Below are 19,925 nucleotides of genomic sequence, written 5' to 3' on the forward strand. Positions count from 1 at the left end.
AGTCTTTTGGACCCGTATTGTAGTAGTACGATAAGAGATTTCGCTGAAAGTGGAGAGGGTTGCATCAAGACAGAGACCACGGCGGAGAGAGGGGATCGAAACTCGATCGAGGTGCCGCGTTTGTTGCTTGATACAACCCAAGGCCGTTGTGCAATAAATAGTCTGGAATACGGAGCACAGAGAGGAGCCTGTAAGCTGGGCCTTACGACTCCCATCCAAAGCGGACCGTCACATCTCAACTTGAACAGGTTTCAGCCAATGCAGTCAATGTTGGAGCAAGGCCTCGACCAGTATGGGATCATGCAAATTAGCCCATAGAGTGGTTTATCATGTCCCGTCGCCATCGACCTCTCTCGCCCGTTCCATTGTCATCACCTTCCTGAAAAAGGATGACTGGCAACGCCGTCCGGTCTGTTCGTCCCGCGCAATGGCACATCTTGTGAGGTTGCCGTTCGGGGACATGGCAATGTCCAAGGAGTACTTTGTAGAACCACACCGCAGTGCCTGTGTGTTTGTCTGCCCAACTCTGTAAGCAGTCAGCCAGTGTGTCGCCTTTCCCCCTCCTTTTTCACGGCAAGAGACATCTCAGCGTGTTTTGGGGCCTACACACTCCGTACTCCCCAACTCCGTAACCTTCTCTGTGCTGTATGTACAATACGACACTGTCTATCGTCTCACATCAGCGCCAGTGAAACGGTCCCGTCTGGCGCGCAGAATCCGAACGTATCCGTTCCACCACTCGAGAGTCGACAAAGGAGAGGTGGATCTGGCGGTTGAGAAAAGTGGCCCGTCTAATCCTTGCTGCTGGTGCCGTGTTGTGCTTTGGTCCTCCGCCTCTCTTCCAGGGCTCCTCGCCTTTTCGTCTCCTTGTCCAGCGGCCAAGGCCTGCCGGTTGGCCTGCCAAGGTTCCGACGGGCATCTGGCAATTGCCCCGTCAGGCCAGGCCAGCACTCGGATCTTGGATCATTGAGACAAAAGTGGACGGCTGCATGCTGTTGCGCAAGTGACTGGCTGACCGACGACAGGAAATCGAATCCCGAGCAAGCAGACTTTGGAAAGGCCCCCTCTGGCCCCAGCTGTGCATGACCGCTAGCCAATGGCGTCGTCCTCCTCGTACCCGTTTTCTCCGCCCCCCCTTGCTTGCCATGCCTCTCACGGTCCTGCTCCATCTCCAACACGGGCTCTGCCCACTTCTTGCCAGGTTCCCGAAACGAACACCCACCTCAGTCCCCCGTCGTTAGTTCTGGATTGGTGTTTGTTCGGCGCTGGCTCTGGACCTGACGGTGGTAGTGGTAGTGATACTCTGGTGCATTCAGCCAAGCGCACCGCCATGGCGCCAGCCAGCAAACGGTCTGCTCCGCCTCCCCCCAAGTCCCGTTCCATCTCGGTGATGCTCAGAGAACGTTTGTCACTGCCATCACCACGCACCCAGAGTTCTCACAACGAAACAAAAAACGTCCGCGGTGTCTTCCACATAGACGGCTTCTCGATTCCATCAGTCACTATCGCCGGCTTGGCTGTTTGATGTATTTGTGGACTCAATAACTCAATACACGACTACCGTCTTGCCTGGATTGAGTCGACTCGACCCCGACCGACCACGACGGAATCGAATTGTTCTTCATCTTCGATCAGCACGGCGTCAGCGTCGAGCGTCGACGGCCCTACCTGGTGACAGCTTAGGCGGGCACGAAGCGGCGCTGCTTCTTGCGGCTCTCTCGTGACTCCGTCACCAGCCGATGCCAAAGGCTGAGCGCCGTTTATCCGACTGCATTGCAAGACGACGCAAAGCCAACGTCCAATTCCCATTGTAATAATGCCTTCTACCGATAGGAACTCAACGTCAGAGAGGTCGGAGAGGAGGGCATCAACAAGGAGATCAAGACGAGTGTCGGCAGAAAATGCGCTCGGCGACTATGAATACGATTTGGCGACACACGCCGTCTCTGACGGTTTCCGCCCGGCAGTCAACAACCCGCCAGCTGTACCGAATCTGAACTCGCCTCCATCACCGCCGGCAAGTCGATTTCATTTGCCCAGACTTCCTCGGTCACCTCCACCCGTTGCGCCCAGCCCGATGAAGGGGTTTGCAGATTTCAACCGACCGTCAAGCACGTCCAAACCTCCACGCTTTCACGATTCCTTGACCCTTCGAAATGACGGGCTGGAGTCCGCTCGTGTAGGACAGTCATCTTCGTCGAGCAGCCCAGTGCAAGGCGATATTCTATATCAGGGCTCCACGCCGCCGTCTCATCCCTATCAGATGTATCCCCAGAGGACGTACAGTAATGCTACCTCCTCTACCGCCCCTTCCTCAGAGACACTTGATGGAACCCGCGGTCCCACTCACCCATACGCTCTCTACACCCAGAGCACTACTACTTCCGAGGATCCAACTCAGCAGCGCATTCCCGTAGGCTTCAATGGCATGGGAAACGGCTACCGCAGGCAAATTGGGCCTGATGGTGAGGATGCAGGTGACTTGATCGGGCCGCTCGGTCACATGGAAGAGCTCCCACCATATTCACGCTATCCTGAAGAACCCTTTCAACATAAACCAGCAGCTGATTGCGACAACACTGTCTCAGCTGCCAATGCTACCGATGGGGCTGGTGCTAGAACGAATGGATTAACAACTTCAACCCCGGCTCAGCCTATTCCCGGTGCTGGTGGAATTGGTCTTGCGACTCGGAACCCCGAGTTCTCCTCCACAGAAGACCTGGCTGGTATGCCTCGAGGAGCCGGATCCTCGATCCGCAGTAGGACTTCTCTGGAGAGCTATCACGAAATTAATGGTGCAGCCCGCGATTTTGCAGAAAAGCCAACCCTGAGCAAGTGGCAACGGAGGGCAAAAAAGAAGCTGTGGGGCGTTGTGCCGTGCTGGACAATATGCCTGTTACTCGCTGGAATTGTTATCATGGGAGTGGTGATGGGTACTGTAGTTGGGACTATTGTGACCAGACACAATACCTCTCCCAAGGGTAAAGGGTAAGTCAACAATCCGTATTTTGCTCCTCCGCATTGGTTTGCGGTATTAACTCGCTTGTTCCAGACAATCCGATAAGAATCAACCGAACACGAATAATGTTGTATTTCTGGAGCACCTGCCACAGGATTTGCCTCCCCTGGCAACAGGTTGTTTTTCCCTTCCGCCAATGGACAAGTATAACGTGCCAAAGGCTTGTATCAAGGGTTTTGAGCAGAACGCCGCTTGGAATTGTGATATGCCTTTCCGCTGGTACTCGATGAACGTTACCGAACTTGCTGGTGCGGCGGATGTCTCCAACTATGCCATGAAATTTAGGCCTTTTGATCCCAAGGCCTCTAAATTCATCTACGGAACCCAGCCCCCGAACGTTCCTGACTTCGAGCCCATGCGGCTGGTAAAGGACACGGAAGAAGTCAACCGAGGCCCGGCTTGGTTTCTTGAAGTGAAATACAACAAGACGGTCATGGTTCGGGAAGATCAGCTCGCACTTCCTAGTCCGTCGGGCCCTCAGCGGCGTTGGGATCACATGAAAGGACCATTCCCTGGCCTGGATAACTCTCGCTTCTCGAGAAAGGGACTGGCGGCCACGGAAGGCGACAAGCCATGGATCTGCACTTGGCCAAACGTTACACTTCAGGTCTTCGTGTACCCGAACCAGACATTCACACCACCGAAACCTACCTCAACACCCAGCTCGATCTCTTCAATGCCTAGCCCGTTCTCTCCTGCTGCACCGACACCGACACCGGATGAGCCACCACTGCCCAAATTTAAGGAACCATATCCCAAACTGGTCAAATTTGTGGAGAGCCGCTCATACAATAACGGCGACTACGCTCCAGCAACGTGTACGCAATACAGAATCACCAGTGATGGTCAGGATAAAGAACCTGTTCTTGAGAATGGAATGCCTGTAGCCTTCATAGTCGAAGAAGTGGGCAAACCTGCCAAGGGGCCTATCACGCAGCGTGTCAGTGACCCAGTTCCTAGGGATATATTCTCCCTAGAGGGTAGAGGCGCGGACGTTACCCCCTGTAGCTGCATTTCATTCTCATGGTCTGTATAGTCAGTAGAGGAGATGTGAGATGGGATTTATTTGCACTTAATTAGCGATGGCTTGGTTATGTCGATATTTGACAAAACTTATAGGAGTATATACTGGATATCTAGATGGCTTTGTTACCATGGGTGGATGGATGCATTAACGGCGTTTGTGTGGGACTCGACTTTTTGTTATGCTCGTTGCGATTAGTTGCTACGAGGTACGATACTACTCTATTTTACCATGTATTTTTCAAATCATCTGCACGTCTTCACGTCACTCTTTACGCGGGAGGAATTGCCGGCTGCGATTTTAATCGAACTAGTCTGATCGATCTCATTCCCGGCCGTCGACGGTTCCTCCTTATTCATATTGACGGCACCAGCGTTACTATCGGTTCGGACTCACAAAACTGTATTACCGGTTTTTTTTTTTTTTTTTTTGCACCTTTTCGCGACTTGCTTTCTTTTTGCTACCAACGGAGGATCAAATGCTTTGGACTACTCTCTACTTGTATCTAGATCGGATGTGGGCGGATTTATTCAAGTGAATGAAATGTTTGATGGAATTGGACTATACGAGAGCACTGTGGTTAATTATAGCAGGAGACAAGAAGAGATGGAGGGTATTATTGAGAGGCGACTTTTATAGGATGCATAGTAATGAGGCGAAGATAAGAACAATGCATACGATTCTTACATTAACATGACACAGTCTCTTTGATTTCTTTTATTCGTGATACTGAAGTATATGTCTGACTATCTGTATACGCTGTAGAGTCTCGACTTTCGGAGCTCCGGCTACCTAGATACGCACGACTTGACCTGTCCCTGCTGGCACTTTTCAAAACTATGATGATTCTGGTCTATGTGTGTTGTTATTGGCCCCCATGTATGGAGTAGCATGCATGCATATTATTGAGGCCTTTTCCTGTTCGGACTCTTAGGCAGATCGACAAACAGTGCCCCGGGCCAGGCTGACTGGGGGTCCGAGGAGGCAGGCAGGAACAAAAGGAAGTAAAATAAGCCTTCAATAAAATGCCGTCTCGGCCAGATGCCGAGCACAACACATGAGTGGCTTGACATGACGCATGGCCTGCAATGTATTGGGATGGATGAAGGGCATCTCGATTGGAGCGGCATCCACAGCTAAGGCCGAGTGATATATGCTTGTTTTGCGGTGTGTTTGAGACTGGCCCGAAGCCACATGCAGTCATGTCGTTGGCTGCTGGTGGTCCGACGGCTGCTCTTCATCCTGCATTGCGCGGATCTCATTGTCGACAATGTCCTTCCGACCATCTCGGAAGTCCCGCATGAGAGATAAAAATACCGAGTTTTGCCACTTTTCGCCGTTTTCATGCTGCACTGATTCGAGGAGGCGCTCTGCTGCTTCCGAGACGGCAGATTTCCCTTTAGCTGCGGCCTCGTCGTGGATTACTTGTTCTACTTCGGCCGCCGGGAGGTGGTCTACCTCCCGCTCTTGGAGCGATAAGTTGCCAATCTCAGGTGTTTCAAGATCTGTGTAGCGTGAACTCGATTCTACTTGTAGGATTTCTTGGGGAGCCGTAGATTCCGCCTGGGCAGGAAGAGTCGCTTCGTTGAGTTCAAGCTCGCGGGCCATTTGCTCCATTACAGCGTCGACTTCGGACATGTTTCCACCACCGTGGTTGGACATCCATTGGGACATTTCTTTGTCGAAATCAGCTTCAACGGGGGCTTGGGGTCCCATGAAACCAGCTGCGCCGGGACCATACATGGGGCCTCCGAATGCTTGGCCAAAGGCGGACTGGAAATTCATTTGCATCGGGTGTTGATTCATTTGCATAGGCAGTGAGGGAGCGGTGGTTGGAGGAGAGCGCATCTGTTGGCTGGAGAAGCGATTGAAGTCGGCTGCCCAGTTGCTCACGTCAGATACAGGGGATGCTCTGGCTTGTTGCGATAGCTCCGGATGGTGCAACGGTGCGACAGGTTGTTGAAGAGCAGCGGCGTGGACGGCTAGGCGATTCGCTGGGTCATGAGACATGCCGGGGATGGTGGATGGTGTTGCGTCCATGAAGGCGCCGAAGCTGTCTTGTCCTGGGGATTCGTGACGAACAGATCGGAAGGACTGGAGGCATAGATATTAGTACCCGATCCATGAACATGAGGAAGCACAAGAGGCGAAACATACACCGTGAGGCTGGCCGGCGGAACGGTCGACTAGGCGATCCTGGTGATGGCTGACATCTCGGGACTGGTGGTCTACGAGGCGCTTGAATGGCGACGGCCCACTACATGAAGCGTCCGCCATGGTGGAAAGTATGCGTTTGCGACTTGAGAGCACTCGAGGTGTCTGGTAGGAAGAATGCGATGGCAAGGTACACGAGCAGAGCGACAGCTGGACAGTGACGAGATGCCTCGGTGCAATGGTGGAGCGGGCCGATGGAGCGGCGACGGCGATCTCGACTGTAAGACGACGAGGGAAACGGTACAGTTACTGCTGCAGCATGACCGTCGTATGGCAAAGCAGAGCCAGTGGACACTATTGCAATACAGAAAGGATGAATCGTGTGTTGCTGGTGATTTGAAATGAAGAACCTAAGTGGTGGCCGAGGGGCGCCACCCACGGAAACATGGGGAACATTCGTCCTGCGGCGTCGGCGTCGGCGACTTGCCTGGGCCTGTGATCGCGGGTAGTTGCTGCCTCTTTCGGTAGCTTCCGAGGTTCGAAGCTGACACGGAGGAACCAGTTCAAGTGGCCCCCGGCTTTTATTGCCCCAGATTTTTTCTCGCTGCATCGTCTGTTGCCGGCGGTCATGTCTAGATCGGGCAACCAAATGTTCTCGATGCTTGCTCATAATAATGAACTGAATGACACGGGGCTGTTGAGCATTCATTTAATTTCTGTATTTCCTTCGCTATGAGTTTGAATGTTGTCAGCTACCCCAACCTGAGTTTAGAATGTTATGTGGATGCCAACGGGCTCTGAAACAGCAGTATATTCCTTGATAATAATTGGATTCATTTTTTTATTGATTCGCATTTTTTTCAGCCTGTAGGAAGCTGGCTTCCTGTTCTTACAATTGGTGTCTCGATATTATGAGCTATCAATGAATTCCAAGATATTCCAGAGCACTCCGTACGGCGCTAATAGATGGGCCTCAGCGGGGTACTTAATCACGTGAAGCGCACAGCAACAAAGTGGGTTGCGGACAGTTGGCCTGGTGCCGCAGACAGCCAGCCAGATAGGAGAGGCCCACAGGCACCAGCTACTGTTCATCCACCACGAGCTAGACTGTTGATGCAAGACCGTGTCCTTTCCGCATCACGACATTTGCCTTTCCTATTTTATCTTGCCTACGCACCTTTCCTTTCTCTCCATTGTGCATCGGCGTCGATAATTTGACGCTCTAATATATCAGAATGGTATTTCACGCCACTTCCCCGCATGCTACAAGCTCCAAGCATCGATGCTGAGCTGCCCTAGTTTGATCCTTACTAGCTATACTAACATCAACTGGTACAGGCGGCGCAAGTCATTGCCAACTCTGGTCACGATGACATGATTGTATGGTTTCTTTGATCCCTATATCTTTTTTCAGGTTTCAGCAGCGCTCTGATAACTTACTGCTTGTCGACGTGCCGCGTGCGCAAACTTGGTCCTGGTCGTCAACCGAGAAACTAACCGTTCTTTGATAGCACGATGCCGTCCTCGACTATTACGGTCGCAAGCTTGCCACGTGCTCGAGTGACCGCACCATCAAGATTTTCGAAATCGACGGCGAGTCGCAGCGGTTGATCGAGACTTTGAAAGGGTACGATTGGCCCTGAACGGACGAGCTGCGACTGCCTGCTGCGCGAGAAATATGGGCTAACATATCTGTGTCGAATTTTAGCCACGAAGGTGCTGTCTGGTGCGTGTCTTGGGCGCATCCTAAATACGGTAACATCCTCGCATCGGCGGGATACGACGGCAAGGTATTCATCTGGAAGGAGCAAGGCCAAAACAACCAGTGGCAAAGAATCTACGACTTCCCCCTACATAAGGCTTCCGTCAACGTGGTCTCCTGGTCTCCCCATGAAGCCGGTTGCCTCCTCGCCACCGCTTCGTCCGACGGCAATGTGAGCGTTCTCGAGTTCAAGGACACGGCCGTCGATCACGCCACGTTCCCTGCCCACGGCCTAGGGGTCAACTCAGTTTCGTGGGCTCCTGCTACTAGCCCCGGTAGCATTGTCAGTAGTTCTCCTGGACCCGGCTCCGTTGGCAACCGACGATTCGTCACAGGTGGCTCCGACAATGTCCTCAAGATTTGGTCATTCGATCCCGCCTCGCAATCATACAAGCAGGAGGGCGAGCCTCTGACTGGCCACACCGATTGGGTCCGGGACGTTGCCTGGTCACCTACGGTCTTGCAAAAATCGTACATTGCTTCGGCTTCCCAAGACAAGACAGTGCGTATTTGGACGTCAGACCCCTCCAGTAACGGCCAATGGGACTCCAAGGTCCTGAACTTTGATGCACCTGTCTGGCGAGTCAGCTGGTCTCTGAGCGGAAATGTCCTGGCAGTTAGTGGCGCGGACAACAAGGTCTCATTATGGAAGGAGAACCTGCGGGGCGAGTGGGAGTGTGTCAAGTCGATTGAGGAGTAGCTGATAAAATATTGGCCCAGGATGGGCTCGGGTTGTACGGCGGAGATGAAGAAGAAAGGCAGCCAGATGGACTTTTACTTTGAGGCAGATTGCGCAAGGCGTTTCAAGGTAGAAATGATGAAGAGCCCAGTAATATGCTGCGCATGATCACCACCTCACCTTATTCCCTGTTCCAAAGCTGTTTGTTCTGTGTGCGTCGCTCGGTACTGTTTACTTGACACTGATTGTGGACACAGAGCAGTGAAAGCGCCAGGCCAAAATAAGTCAAAGTGTTTAACGCTGCATATATTTCTATACATTGTCTACCTGGTTCCAGGCAAAATATGCCGGCAAACCGCCCGAGTAGCAAAGGCTAACATCTCCAAGTGCCGATTCCATCCAGTCGTCATATACCCATGGCTTTTTTTTCTGGAGAGGATATGTAATTTTCATAAGTCATGACCGTCTTGACAGCCATCAGGCCCACGCCTCATCTATGCCAAAAACAACCCGGCCACAATGGCGGCCAAAACCACCGCCCAGGCCGCCGCCTTGTCTGCCACGAGCGAAGGCGAGCCGGTGCTGCCGCCTCCACCGCTCGACGTGCCGTTTTGATGCAGAACAAATATCTCGCCCGTGCTGTCGGAGCTGAACCACAGACGGCCCTGGGAATCCCATGCCAGGCCGACGGGCCGGAAACATGCATCGGGGCACTTTGCCAGGTCTGGTGTGGACAGGACATCCACGGCGGCATCGGTTGACGACTTTTGGGCCGAGGGTTCGCCTTTGGAGGTGTCGAAGGCTACGGATGAGATGCGGTAGCCGACGGGGTTCGTGGTGGCCCCTGTTTTTGTTTCACACGGTTAGATGACGGTGAGGAAGAGCGCTACAGGGCGGGAGAGAGAGAGAGCGAGAGAGAGAGCGGCTCGACTTACAGCTTCCGTGGAAAGATATAAAGGCTTTGGCGCCGTCCTTGGTGAACTTGATGTCGAGAGGCGCGGCGTGTGCCTGCAAGGCCAGTCTCGGCGCAACATAGTCCTTGGCGCAGGTTGCGTCGGTAAAGGTCTCGGCGTCCGGGCCGGGGAACTGGTCGCCGGGCTTGAGACCGCCCAGGTCCGGAAAGCCAGTCGTGTTCCAGAGCGCATAGCACATTGGGAAGCCGTAGTTGCCGCCGCGGTCCTTGTCGGTCGAGGGATCGTCCAGCACGCCGTGGTAGTTGAGCTCCTCGCCGGGGTTGCCGGCGTGGATGTCCCTGCCGTTCCTCGCCAGCTCGTCGACCGAGTTCTCGACGGACCAGATGCCCCCCGTTGCGGGATCCTCGGCGACGCCAACCGAGTTGCGAAGCCCCGAGCCGAGCAGGACGCCGTCCATAAAGTCGTGCGGCTCGCTGCCTTTGCGCTGGGACGAGACGTCAAAAGCGCGGATTTGGGCGTGCCCGGAGTTGGGGTTGCGCGCCTTGTTGTCCTGGTCGTTGACGGTGCCGCGCGACACGACAAGCATGCCCGGCCTCCTCTGGGACATGAGCAGGGTGCGGGTGGTCTTGTCCGTGTCGCTCATGTTGGCGACGACGGTGTAGTTGGTGTCGCTGACGGTGGCGGCCTTGCTGTCGTACGTCCAGGCGTATACCCTCGACGAGGAAGATGCGTAGAGGACCTTGCCGTCGTTGGAGAGCGCCAGGCCATGGTTTAGCTACGGACCGGACGGACGGGCCTCATTGTTAGTATCAAGCTCCTGAGGCGGTGGTTGCCTGTCGCACCGCAAGACGGGGAAATCAGACGACGAGAATGCAAAGCTCACCTCGGTGCTGTTGACAAGAGTCTTGGGCGAGCTCATAACCACACACGTCTCCCCTTTATCCTGGTCAACCGTCAATCTATACAGGCCAACGCCGGCGTCCACAACCAGCAGGCCGCCATTGTCGTCGAAAACAATGCTCCGGGGCTTCTTGAAGCCCTTGGCAACGAGTCTATATGTCCAACCCTTGGCTGCCACGGGGGCTGGATACGACACGGCCAGGGTGTTTGGACAGCCGGAAACATCCCGGCTGCCTAGTATGCTGGGTATAAATTGTGCTGTCGCCGAGGCAGCCCAGACAGCGACGAGTGCTGATCGGAGGGACATGGCCGTAAACGGTGGTCCAGACGATGATCGCAAATGAAGCACATGGACCTGGACGTGCTACTTTCGCAAAGTGGGGGAAGCAACAAGATTGAAGCGTCTGAGTGGATTCAATATTCCCAATATTTCCCTACGGCAAGCTGCAATGTCTTGGTCTAAATTGGTTGAGCTAGCACCACATGTAGCACATGGAAAAAATATGCCAAGGACATGCATGGATTGCCCGCTCGAGAGCCCCATCCCATTTCAGCTGAAATAACTAACACTCTCACAGAGACTGAACTGAGCCGACACCACTAAAACAAAAACATGCGAATTGGTCAAGTGTCTTCTCCAGACCAAGTACAGCTAAGAGCCGTGCTTCCTGCTACTCGATACACTGCTGTCTGCACTCATGTACTCAAAGAAGCCAACACCATGACTGCATCAATTCTCTTTAGTATAAACCCCTTCCTAGTGACGGCCGTCTAGTTTGCCTTCATTGTCTTGAATAGTCTTAAATGTCCAATGACAAAAAAAAATGACAGAAAAGAAAAGGGGGTAATCTGCATACATGTTGCTTGATGACCAAAAAAAAGGGGAGCATGGGAAAAGTGCAAACCCCAAGAAAAATAGGAAACAAAAAATAGGAAAAGAGTGAGTGAGAGACAAAGCAACCTTATTATGCGGATTGCCTGGGTTCAGAAGTTGCACCATTCCGGATGACGCCTGCAAACGTAAACAAACCAAACTACATCAACCGCACAAACAAGTGCTACGCTTTGTATAGGCCTTCTTCATATTGGCCTCGCTTTTTCACAACTCGGTTTCAACACCAATTGCCACGACCACACAATTACCTTAGCGGAGTCCAATCACGCTCATCTCCAATGTCCAAACGCGGCGAATCCAGACTTTGAGCTTACCTTGAACGCCATCTACGTTGTCCAACTCGACGCCCTCCCACCAGCATCTTCTCGCAGGTTTCCTCCAGAACAGCAGCAGTTTCTGTGCCATGCCGACGGCATTCGTTCCCATGTCGTTTCCCCTAATATCGCTGCGCAGCCGTGCCAATGCCAGACTGCAAATGACGGCCTTGTTTGGCTCCCCAGCTCGATGGCCCCATGTGTCATCGTGATTGAACCCACTAGTGGCTACTCGTTAGCAACGGACAAAGCATATGAAACAGTTTCATCATTCACTTACCCTGCTGTCAGCATTTCGATAAGATGCGCCTCCGTCGTGCCAGGTTCATCGCTACGCTTTAATCCTGAAAAGATGCCGTCTTGCCGCTGCAATGCTTTGGCAGCCGCACGCTTAACCTCAATCATATCTGGCTGGCTAATATTCGCTTGCGGAGGGATAACGTAAAAATCCAAGTCTTCTCTCAAAACGATAATGCCTGCTCTCTTAGATGAATCGTCTCGTGACCCAAGGGGTTCTACAGACATAGCATCTCCATCCTGCGATGCACCAGGCGAAGATTCGGCGGGTATCGTCTGGGCCACGTTTCTAAAAAAGTCCAACATGTACTGCAATGACACCGGATCATACTATAGATAGGGTTAGCCCCAGTGGCAATTTTTGCTAGACCGAAGCCACTCACATCGACTTGCACGGCATCATTCTCAGAAAAACCGGTCATATGCCCCTCTGGAAACAAGCCATTCGGAAACAGGGATAGCAGAACAAACTCTGGCAGTGTCAAAAGTTCGTCTCGTGAGAGGACAAATCTGGTACCACTGTAGCCACCGGTTAGCACGGCGTGATAGCCTAGGCCCTGGTGAACGCATGACTTACCGAAGGTCCATTGCGATTGTCTCGTCAGCCCCGACATCTAAACAAAAAGAGTCAACATTGTCTTAAAAAACCACACATGACATCACTTCTCACCTCCAATCGCATTGATGGGTGGCCCCCCTTGTTGGACCTGAGTAATGATACTCGCAGCGCCTCCTGCGGCCGACATGACGTATGTGAATGCGTGAAGAGGACTGTCGCCCTCTGAGTACGCGGGAGGTGGTTCTGCGTCTTCGTCCTTACGACCAGGCTCTGCCTTTGTATCCTGGGGAAGAGCTCGTTTGGTTTCCTCGACGGGATCGTAGAAAGCTCTTGCGGATGTCCCGTCAGGCTGGAAGGGTGACGATTCGAGCGGTGGGCAGCTGGAATAGGCAGGAGCAGCTACGGACCCAGATGCACAGGCTTCTGTTGATGCGGCGCCAACAACCTTGCTAGACGATTCACCAGTGGTGTCGATGAGCGGCGCAAAGAGCGAGGAGAAGGGTGGAGGGCGAGAGGAAGAGGACGCCTCCGAGGCGGGATATTGCGGCGGAGGGGACTGTTCGGTTTCGTTCTCCGTAGTGGCTGCAGTAACGTCGTCGTGATCTTGTGAAAATTTGTCGTGTTCGTGCTCAGGATGCACTACTCGCTCAGCAAACTCCAACTTGGAGGACACAGAAGGCCCGGTAGCTGCGTCCTGTGACTCGGACAATGTGGCGGATTGATCGCGAATACCGGGCGTCACGGTCCGAGATGAGTGAAAAGCGCGCCGAATCGATTGAGCGGCGTCAAAAGTACTGGCTTCGATTTGTGCGACCCGAACGCCAGGATCGTCTCTGAGAGTAGGGGAGGAGGTTACTTTTGGACGATTCGAGTGGGCTACTAACGGTGCTTGGGCAGACTTGAGGACAGCATCGGGCCGGACGTGGCGTGAAGGATCGAGAGAATCCACGTGTAAAATTGTTGTAAATGGTAGAATGTTGAATTATCGGATGCAATGCCTTCAATATACCGGTGTAACGTGTCGGCAAAGACAGGTTTGATGATGTCTGGTGCTATGAGGATTGCTCGGCCAGGATGTGAAGGGGTGGCCCAAGGTGTGGCTGGGTGTGTGAATGGGCGGTTGTGGTTGGTGATTTGCCGTAGGTGACAACATTCAATGTTACTGGGAGCAGCCCCAGCCCCTTGATTGGGGGAAGGCGCGGTCCTCGACCCCAATAATAGACAGGGTGAACCACTAAGCTTGTGCGGTGGAATCCCAGCGCTTAGCTCCATCTACTTAAGCATTATGGAGTACTCCGTAGGACATGGAGCATTAGGCCAGAGGAGCAAGACATGGACGGACATGGAAGGGGCGACCAACTGACCCCCGTGCCTCGGCCACTTTTCAGATTGATCTGCTCAGCCAGCCTCCGACATGACCAAGACTCATCATCAATGCAACACAGAGATGAAAATGCAACCCATTTTGAGGCCTTCCTGGCGAGCCAACTGGATTCTGTGTGATACGCTGACTGCAGGATCGCCCGCCAGAGGTGCATGTACAACCGCACAATCCAGACTTGACGTCAACAGAAGCAAATTCTGGCCACAGCATCGACTACGTGACTACTCGGCAGAGGACACTGAGGCATGCTGGAATCCACGGAGATGGGAGAGCAAGTTATGACAACGGCCCCGAGACGGCAACATTTCGCAAGCTGACTGAGCCGATATGGTGAGATCTGGCGTCCTGTCGAGACTGGCACTCTCCTGCGGCAGTCGTGAGACCTCCTCAGAAGCACGGAAACGCCCAACTTTAGGGAAACCCTAACTGTGACGGCGGCGGATACAAGTTACACACATGTGCCATACGTGAAGAGTGGCCGAGTTTTGTTTTGCGTGTTAAAATACCCCGCGATGAGGCACTAGTCCTCCCCAGATCACCTGAGACACTAAGCCTTTGTGAATTGTCCTGCTCTCCGCGAAGAGACTTTATATTGTTTTAGTGCCAGTCTCAACTCCTTGAAGCCAATGGCGCCTTTCACATATCTGTTTCCTGGTTTGAGAGCAGCCAGGTCATGCGCTTTACGGCATGGCATGTTGCCGTATCAGGATGCCCTCGGCTGCGAGTCTCTTCCTTAGGAGCCTTGCAAGCCCAGATGGGTTCATGGTGAGTTTGACTACAAACATGGCGGTATTACCATTCTCAAGGGGCTTCATCTTGGCAGTTTCACAATGGGGTTTTACCGTCACATTATTTAATATGACGGCTGCGTATAATAACACACATGCCTGGTCTGTTCCAGTGGTTGCCTTTGCAGTCTACGCAAACCGAGCATGTTCACTCTTTAATACAATAACCCTCTTTTACTCATCATCAATAATACCATATTTATATTAAGGTTTCTTCAACCTGTGTTTTATTTTCGGCCGCACAAACTCCACGACTAACTTGCTCTGTGTACAATTTGCCCTCATCAGCAATTATGCAGCTTAGTGTGTTCGGTTTAGCAACCCTCGTTTTCTATGGTCCACTTGTTGGATATGCCCTTGATCTTGATTCAATTTTTGCTGAAGTCAGCGCTGTGAATCGGGATTTTGAGAACATACTGCGCGTCTTGTTACGGCAAGCCCTTCGCCATGATGACCCTCAGACTATCAAGGTGAGTAGCCGCTGAATAGCCGTAATCAACATGACCCCGTCTTATATTCGAGTAGGAAGTCTGTAAATTCATCGAAAGCGCTACAGACAATCTGAATACCGCTTCTGACAAAATCGGTTTCGACTCAAATGTCGACGACCCCTCGGATGTCGTCGCGGCCTTCTGTGATGATATGGAGACTGTGAGTTGAGACAAGCAAGATGTACGATGATACATTGAGGTCCTGACGGTGTATTAGTTTACAAATACTCAGATTAAAGCTGCTGATATTCTTGTGTTCAAAGCGGCCAATATTTGGGATGCCATGAATGGCGCTCAGCTTCCAGATGGCATTGTTCGACTCAGCTCCGCATATGACAAATATGCTGGCAACATGATTCCACTTACAGAACATTGCACGACCAAGCACATGCAGAATATTTACTTGGTCAAATTAACACTTCACAGAGTGCTGGTGGATCTGGAACCCAACAATGGGCACCATCGAAGGGGGACACACCATGGCTAGGCGAGAGGCCATGGTCTGAAGGACCTTGTGAATGAGCAGCCAAAAATCCGCCATCACGGCTTGCCTGGAGCGATCGAATGGTTCTATTTGCTAGGGCTCCTTTGCGCCTGCGCCACGGGATACGTCGCTGGGTGAAAAGGAAAGTGAACCAAGCCGAAAGAAACTATTCGGCTTTGTGCGAACGGCCACTGGCTTTCCATTCCACAGTCGCCGCGGCTGCACCGTAGACTACTACATGATTCAGCCTGAGCTGGCATTGTTGCTGTGAAGATACGCGGATCTGTGATACTCACAACAAGAACAAAACAGAAATCCTCTTATTGTCAGATACCAAGTCGACCTTATCTGTCATGTCGGAATTTTTGATGCAGATATCGCTGCAGAAGTCCACGGGCAGAGGTGGTGCGCATCATGAACAGAGCTCAATCGCGCTGGCTTTCCAAAGTCGAAGCCATATGCGCTCTATGAGCAATTCCCATTGGTACTCTACACTTTGAATGGTCAAATGGTTGCGCGTGCCACCAAGACAGCCGTTGCTACTATCCTGAATGTTAACATGTGCTTAGGATGAATTGTTTGAACTAGTTGATGACACGAAATACTACATCCGCAAAAAATATTATTAATAATACAAAAGATCCTGTTGCCCTGGCAAAAGTTTCAAGAAAGCCATATACACCAAGTGCCGTCTAATTGCTCTGCAACCAAGGTGAAGACGTCGCCCAAAAGATGATGCGTACCTTCAACACATTATGTGCATAGTCCACAAATTCCTCCTTGGTGAATTTCATTCCCGTCCGAGGATTGAGCTCCTCGAGATCTGGCTCCTGCACAGCGACGACAGCGACGGGCACTTTATCGTGATACTTGGCAATGAACGGATACGAGTTGCTAACCTGCGCCTTCTTGAAGGGGATAAGATCTGGCCCGCCAACACCAACTCCATGCTCTGCGTAAAAGTCGAAGGATTCAGTGAAGCGGTTGTTGGCGTCGTTCCATCCGTCTGGCCAAAAGTTCACGTATTGCACTATATATGTCTTGTTGAAGACCTTGGCGGCGAATCCGGCGTTTTCGAGTTCGCCGCGAAAGTAGGCCTCGTTGGTAAAGTTGTCTTGGCTCTGGTTTACCGCGATGGACGTCTCGGGTAAGTTGAGGCCGGTGATTTTGCCGTCGAGCTCCTCGGACAAGGCACTTAGAAGCGCTTGATACCGCCTTCTCACCTCGGGATTCCACTGCTGTGCCATCCATCCGTCGACTTTGAAGTCGATGTCACATGCTTCGCCGTCGCAGGTCGGTGCGCTACCGTTGTTGTATTGCGGCGTGTGCATGTATTTGGGGACGGGGTCGTTGGTGGCAGAGAATGTTCTGTCTTGGAGTTGGACCCAGAACTTTTTGCCCTTTGCTTGAACACGAGAGATGTCGTTTTTGATGGTGGAGAAGTCGTATTCATCTTGAGAAGGCTCGAGGGATTTCCAGCTGTAGAGGGCTTGGACGCCAATGAGATCCGGGCTGTCTAGGAGTTCAATGGCTTTGTCGTCGATTTGGCTGCTGTAGAGCCAGTGCTGGAGGCTAGAGGCATTGGAACCAGATGCTGGGGCGGCGACGGTTGATGCCGCAAGTGATACTAACGTGAGTAGGAGGAGATGCATTCTGGAGATGCCGTAGCCAGTTGAATGAATCAAGACTCAACGCGAGGAAATGGATCCGAAGACCAAGGAGTTGGAACTTGGAAGGATGGGAGGAATCCTGCCAGATGGTGCGCGGCCGGTATTTAATTGCCTAGAGAAAGGGGGGCACAATCTGGTTATTGACGTTTCTCAATGCCAAAACTTCAAGAGCCATGTTTCAGAACAGTATTGTAGGAAAACTCTACAACCGTGTTGATGAGTCTTGTCGGATACGAGGTCTAGGATCTGGTGATGGAGCTGTGGCTGTGGCTGACCCGCTGGTCCCCCAACAGAATCGGTTGGTCGGGGAACAGGAAACCGGAGACTCGTAGACGCGATGGTTCATGCCCATGTTTTGCTCATTGGGCATTATTCTCGCCAAAACGACCGCTTCGCGGGTTGTTGGAGAGGATCGCTTCAGTGCGGAACACCTCACCTGACTGAGGGGGCCATGGTCTCTCTAGAATAACAAGTTCTAGAAAAAGTGTATGTGAAGGCGGTGAACGAGTTCGCCAATTGTGTTAGCACTAGAGAGAGAGCCTGGTTGATCTCGTCCCGACCAAGTCCTTGGTTGATTTAGCTGAGGCTCATCTGCTAGCAACGTGGAATCCTTGAGTCCAAGTTTCTGGATCAATTTCAATATGTAACTGACCAGTGACACAGTATTGTGTATTGGCTTCGTAGAAGGCTCAATACTGTCACTATCGACCTACTTGAAGCCTGCTGGCCCGTTGGAAAGACTCGGTGCGAAGCCAAACCATACCGTGCATTCAGATCTGTCAAGGCAATTTCACCAGAATGTCGTTTTACTTAGAACTAGGCCATACTGACAATGAGAAGGGCCCCTTGCTCTTCCAGAACACACAATGTCATCACATAACAGTGTAGACGTGAGGTTGGCAATGACATACTGGCTTTGGTCTATCAACGATTATGACAACAATGGGAGAGTAAACAGTCAGCAGAGTTCCCCGAGGGCTCTAAAAATCCGACGAGGAGTAGATAGACGAGGTCCTTTCGCAGCCGTCCGCTCAACAACTAGGTGGTATGCCTGTAGGCTGTTCACTTTAAAGGCATGTTAACCTCCCCAGAGGAATAACCGAAATTTCCGGTACACCTCTTCGCCCCAGCCCGCGATTATTGCCTCCTTGGAGCTTGGAGGAGTCAAGCCGTTTAGACAATTCTAGTATTGCGAGATGATAGTCTCGCGTCTTATTCTGCAAGAGTCAAAGTTGTGACATGCACGCCTCGAGCAGAGCAATATTGCGTCACTCCGCCCCAGCCGGCTCTGATGTCGAGAAGCCGCATGCCTTGTTTCAAGCCTAGTTCAGAAACATGGTCTCGAGCTTTCTCTGTGACGCTTGTTCAATCGTATCGTCTGGATCTGGCATCGAAAAGACGACTGACGTCCCCTTCGATAAAGGCGCGGCCAACGCCAAGTTCCGTCATGGGGGTCCGAATCGCCGCTTCTGAACGAAAGAATAGTTTGAAACTAGGAGGTCCATTACCAACTGGTATAATGAGGCCATCAGGAAAATGGACTTCCCCGGGTATGTTCAATTGCGCCACCAAGCCAGCGAAGCCGGTACGTGGAGCGGTGATTTTGGCGTGCTCTTGAACCATTTTTCGGGCGTTGGCCTAAGCAATAGAAGTTTTCTTTTAGATACCAGGGACAAATATGGCAAAAAGGATGAGTTGAAGAATTTAATGTTTGCACATCTTATTGCAACTTCTTCTGTGAAGAACCGCCTTGCTTTGGGCGGAAGCTTACTCAGGTTGTCGTCGAGCTGCCAGCGATGTAGGATATCAGCAATATCCATTTACTCACAAGACCTTGCCCCTTAGTTGCATGATTCGTCTACATAGCGCATGCCTGTCAATGACTAGGAATTAGGTCGGGGGCATGATCCGTCTGTCGGTTCCACCATGTGAACTCACACAGGTGTTTGAAGTGTCTCAGCTTTCTCATCGATGCCGTCACCGTTATATTCAGGGGACGTGTGATATGCCGCCTTGTCCGGAAATAGTAAATGGTGCTGATTCAGGGGTGAGGCAGGCTGTACATGATCTAGATTTTCGAGTAATATGACACCCTGGTTCTGGAGTATGCCCCTTCCTATTATGGTACTTTGGCAAGGCAATACAACGTTTTATTGTAGGCGCTCAGGGTGTAAATAACCTTCAACAATATCCAACTTACTGATTGTGGCAATGTCAAGCAAAGACTTGTTATAATGTCTTGACTCAAGTCGTACGCACCGACATAACAAAGCAGGAGGAACCTCGTGTTCGTAATAGACACAGTAATAGGTACGGTCGGGTGTCCTGAGATATATCCATATTCAATAGTCGCACGTAGTCAGTTTGCGGTGTGCAGACTGCACAATGGGAAAAGACTTGACTTGCCTGTGTATTGCGGGCTTAACCTCAGCCTCACACTCAAAAAGAGTAAGTTGCATATGCTGGATTTTATCATACGGATTACTTATTCGAAACTTAACATTAACATACTTTCACAATCCGGGACACAGATTAGGCCGGTCGAGTGGCCGTAAATGACGGGAGTCGGGACATTGCAGCCACAATCTGGG

The 19,925-nt window shown here is 51.9% G+C and overlaps 7 protein-coding genes across 7 annotated transcripts; 3 read left to right on the forward strand and 4 right to left on the reverse strand.

Annotated features, from left to right (window-relative positions):
- Nucleotides 1-1,816: 1,816 nt before the first annotated feature.
- On the forward strand, nt 1,817-4,055 carry G6M90_00g036600 (uncharacterized protein; the record flags this gene model as incomplete). Its single annotated transcript, XM_014691565.1, has 2 exons — nt 1,817-2,988; nt 3,053-4,055. The coding sequence occupies 2 exons, from the start codon at nt 1,817-1,819 to the stop codon at nt 4,053-4,055; spliced, it is 2,175 nt and encodes a 724-aa protein (XP_014547051.1).
- A 1,188-nt stretch (nt 4,056-5,243) lies between these two features.
- On the reverse strand, nt 5,244-6,320 carry G6M90_00g036610 (uncharacterized protein; the record flags this gene model as incomplete). The annotated part of the gene is made up of 2 exons (XM_014691566.1): nt 5,244-6,137; nt 6,201-6,320. 2 exons carry the CDS (start codon nt 6,318-6,320, stop codon nt 5,244-5,246), a joined length of 1,014 nt encoding a protein of 337 aa, XP_014547052.1.
- Nucleotides 6,321-7,432: 1,112 nt separating this feature from the next.
- SEC13 (Protein transport protein SEC13) lies at nt 7,433-8,659 on the forward strand (the record flags this gene model as incomplete). The annotated part of the gene is made up of 4 exons (XM_014691567.1): nt 7,433-7,435; nt 7,536-7,577; nt 7,709-7,824; nt 7,906-8,659. The coding sequence occupies 4 exons, from the start codon at nt 7,433-7,435 to the stop codon at nt 8,657-8,659; spliced, it is 915 nt and encodes a 304-aa protein (XP_014547053.1).
- A 473-nt stretch (nt 8,660-9,132) lies between these two features.
- Nucleotides 9,133-10,759, reverse strand: G6M90_00g036630 (uncharacterized protein; the record flags this gene model as incomplete). The annotated part of the gene is made up of 3 exons (XM_014691568.1): nt 9,133-9,482; nt 9,574-10,327; nt 10,436-10,759. 3 exons carry the CDS (start codon nt 10,757-10,759, stop codon nt 9,133-9,135), a joined length of 1,428 nt encoding a protein of 475 aa, XP_014547054.1.
- An 837-nt stretch (nt 10,760-11,596) lies between these two features.
- G6M90_00g036640 (uncharacterized protein) lies at nt 11,597-14,716 on the reverse strand (the record flags this gene model as incomplete). The annotated part of the gene is made up of 6 exons (XM_066130183.1): nt 11,597-11,882; nt 11,942-12,288; nt 12,342-12,477; nt 12,536-12,572; nt 12,629-13,350; nt 14,586-14,716. The coding sequence occupies 6 exons, from the start codon at nt 14,714-14,716 to the stop codon at nt 11,597-11,599; spliced, it is 1,659 nt and encodes a 552-aa protein (XP_065986267.1).
- A 266-nt stretch (nt 14,717-14,982) lies between these two features.
- G6M90_00g036650 (uncharacterized protein) lies at nt 14,983-15,667 on the forward strand (the record flags this gene model as incomplete). Its single annotated transcript, XM_014691570.1, has 3 exons — nt 14,983-15,159; nt 15,215-15,340; nt 15,398-15,667. The coding sequence occupies 3 exons, from the start codon at nt 14,983-14,985 to the stop codon at nt 15,665-15,667; spliced, it is 573 nt and encodes a 190-aa protein (XP_014547056.1).
- A 689-nt stretch (nt 15,668-16,356) lies between these two features.
- On the reverse strand, nt 16,357-17,316 carry G6M90_00g036660 (uncharacterized protein; the record flags this gene model as incomplete). The annotated part of the gene is made up of 1 exon (XM_014691571.1): nt 16,357-17,316. One exon carries the CDS (start codon nt 17,314-17,316, stop codon nt 16,357-16,359), a length of 960 nt encoding a protein of 319 aa, XP_014547057.1.
- Between the last annotated feature and the right edge of the window lie 2,609 nt (nt 17,317-19,925).

This window comes from Metarhizium brunneum, chromosome 2, assembly GCF_013426205.1.
Source record: "Metarhizium brunneum chromosome 2, complete sequence".
In the NCBI taxonomy this organism is placed as follows: Eukaryota; Fungi; Ascomycota; class Sordariomycetes; order Hypocreales; family Clavicipitaceae; genus Metarhizium; species Metarhizium brunneum.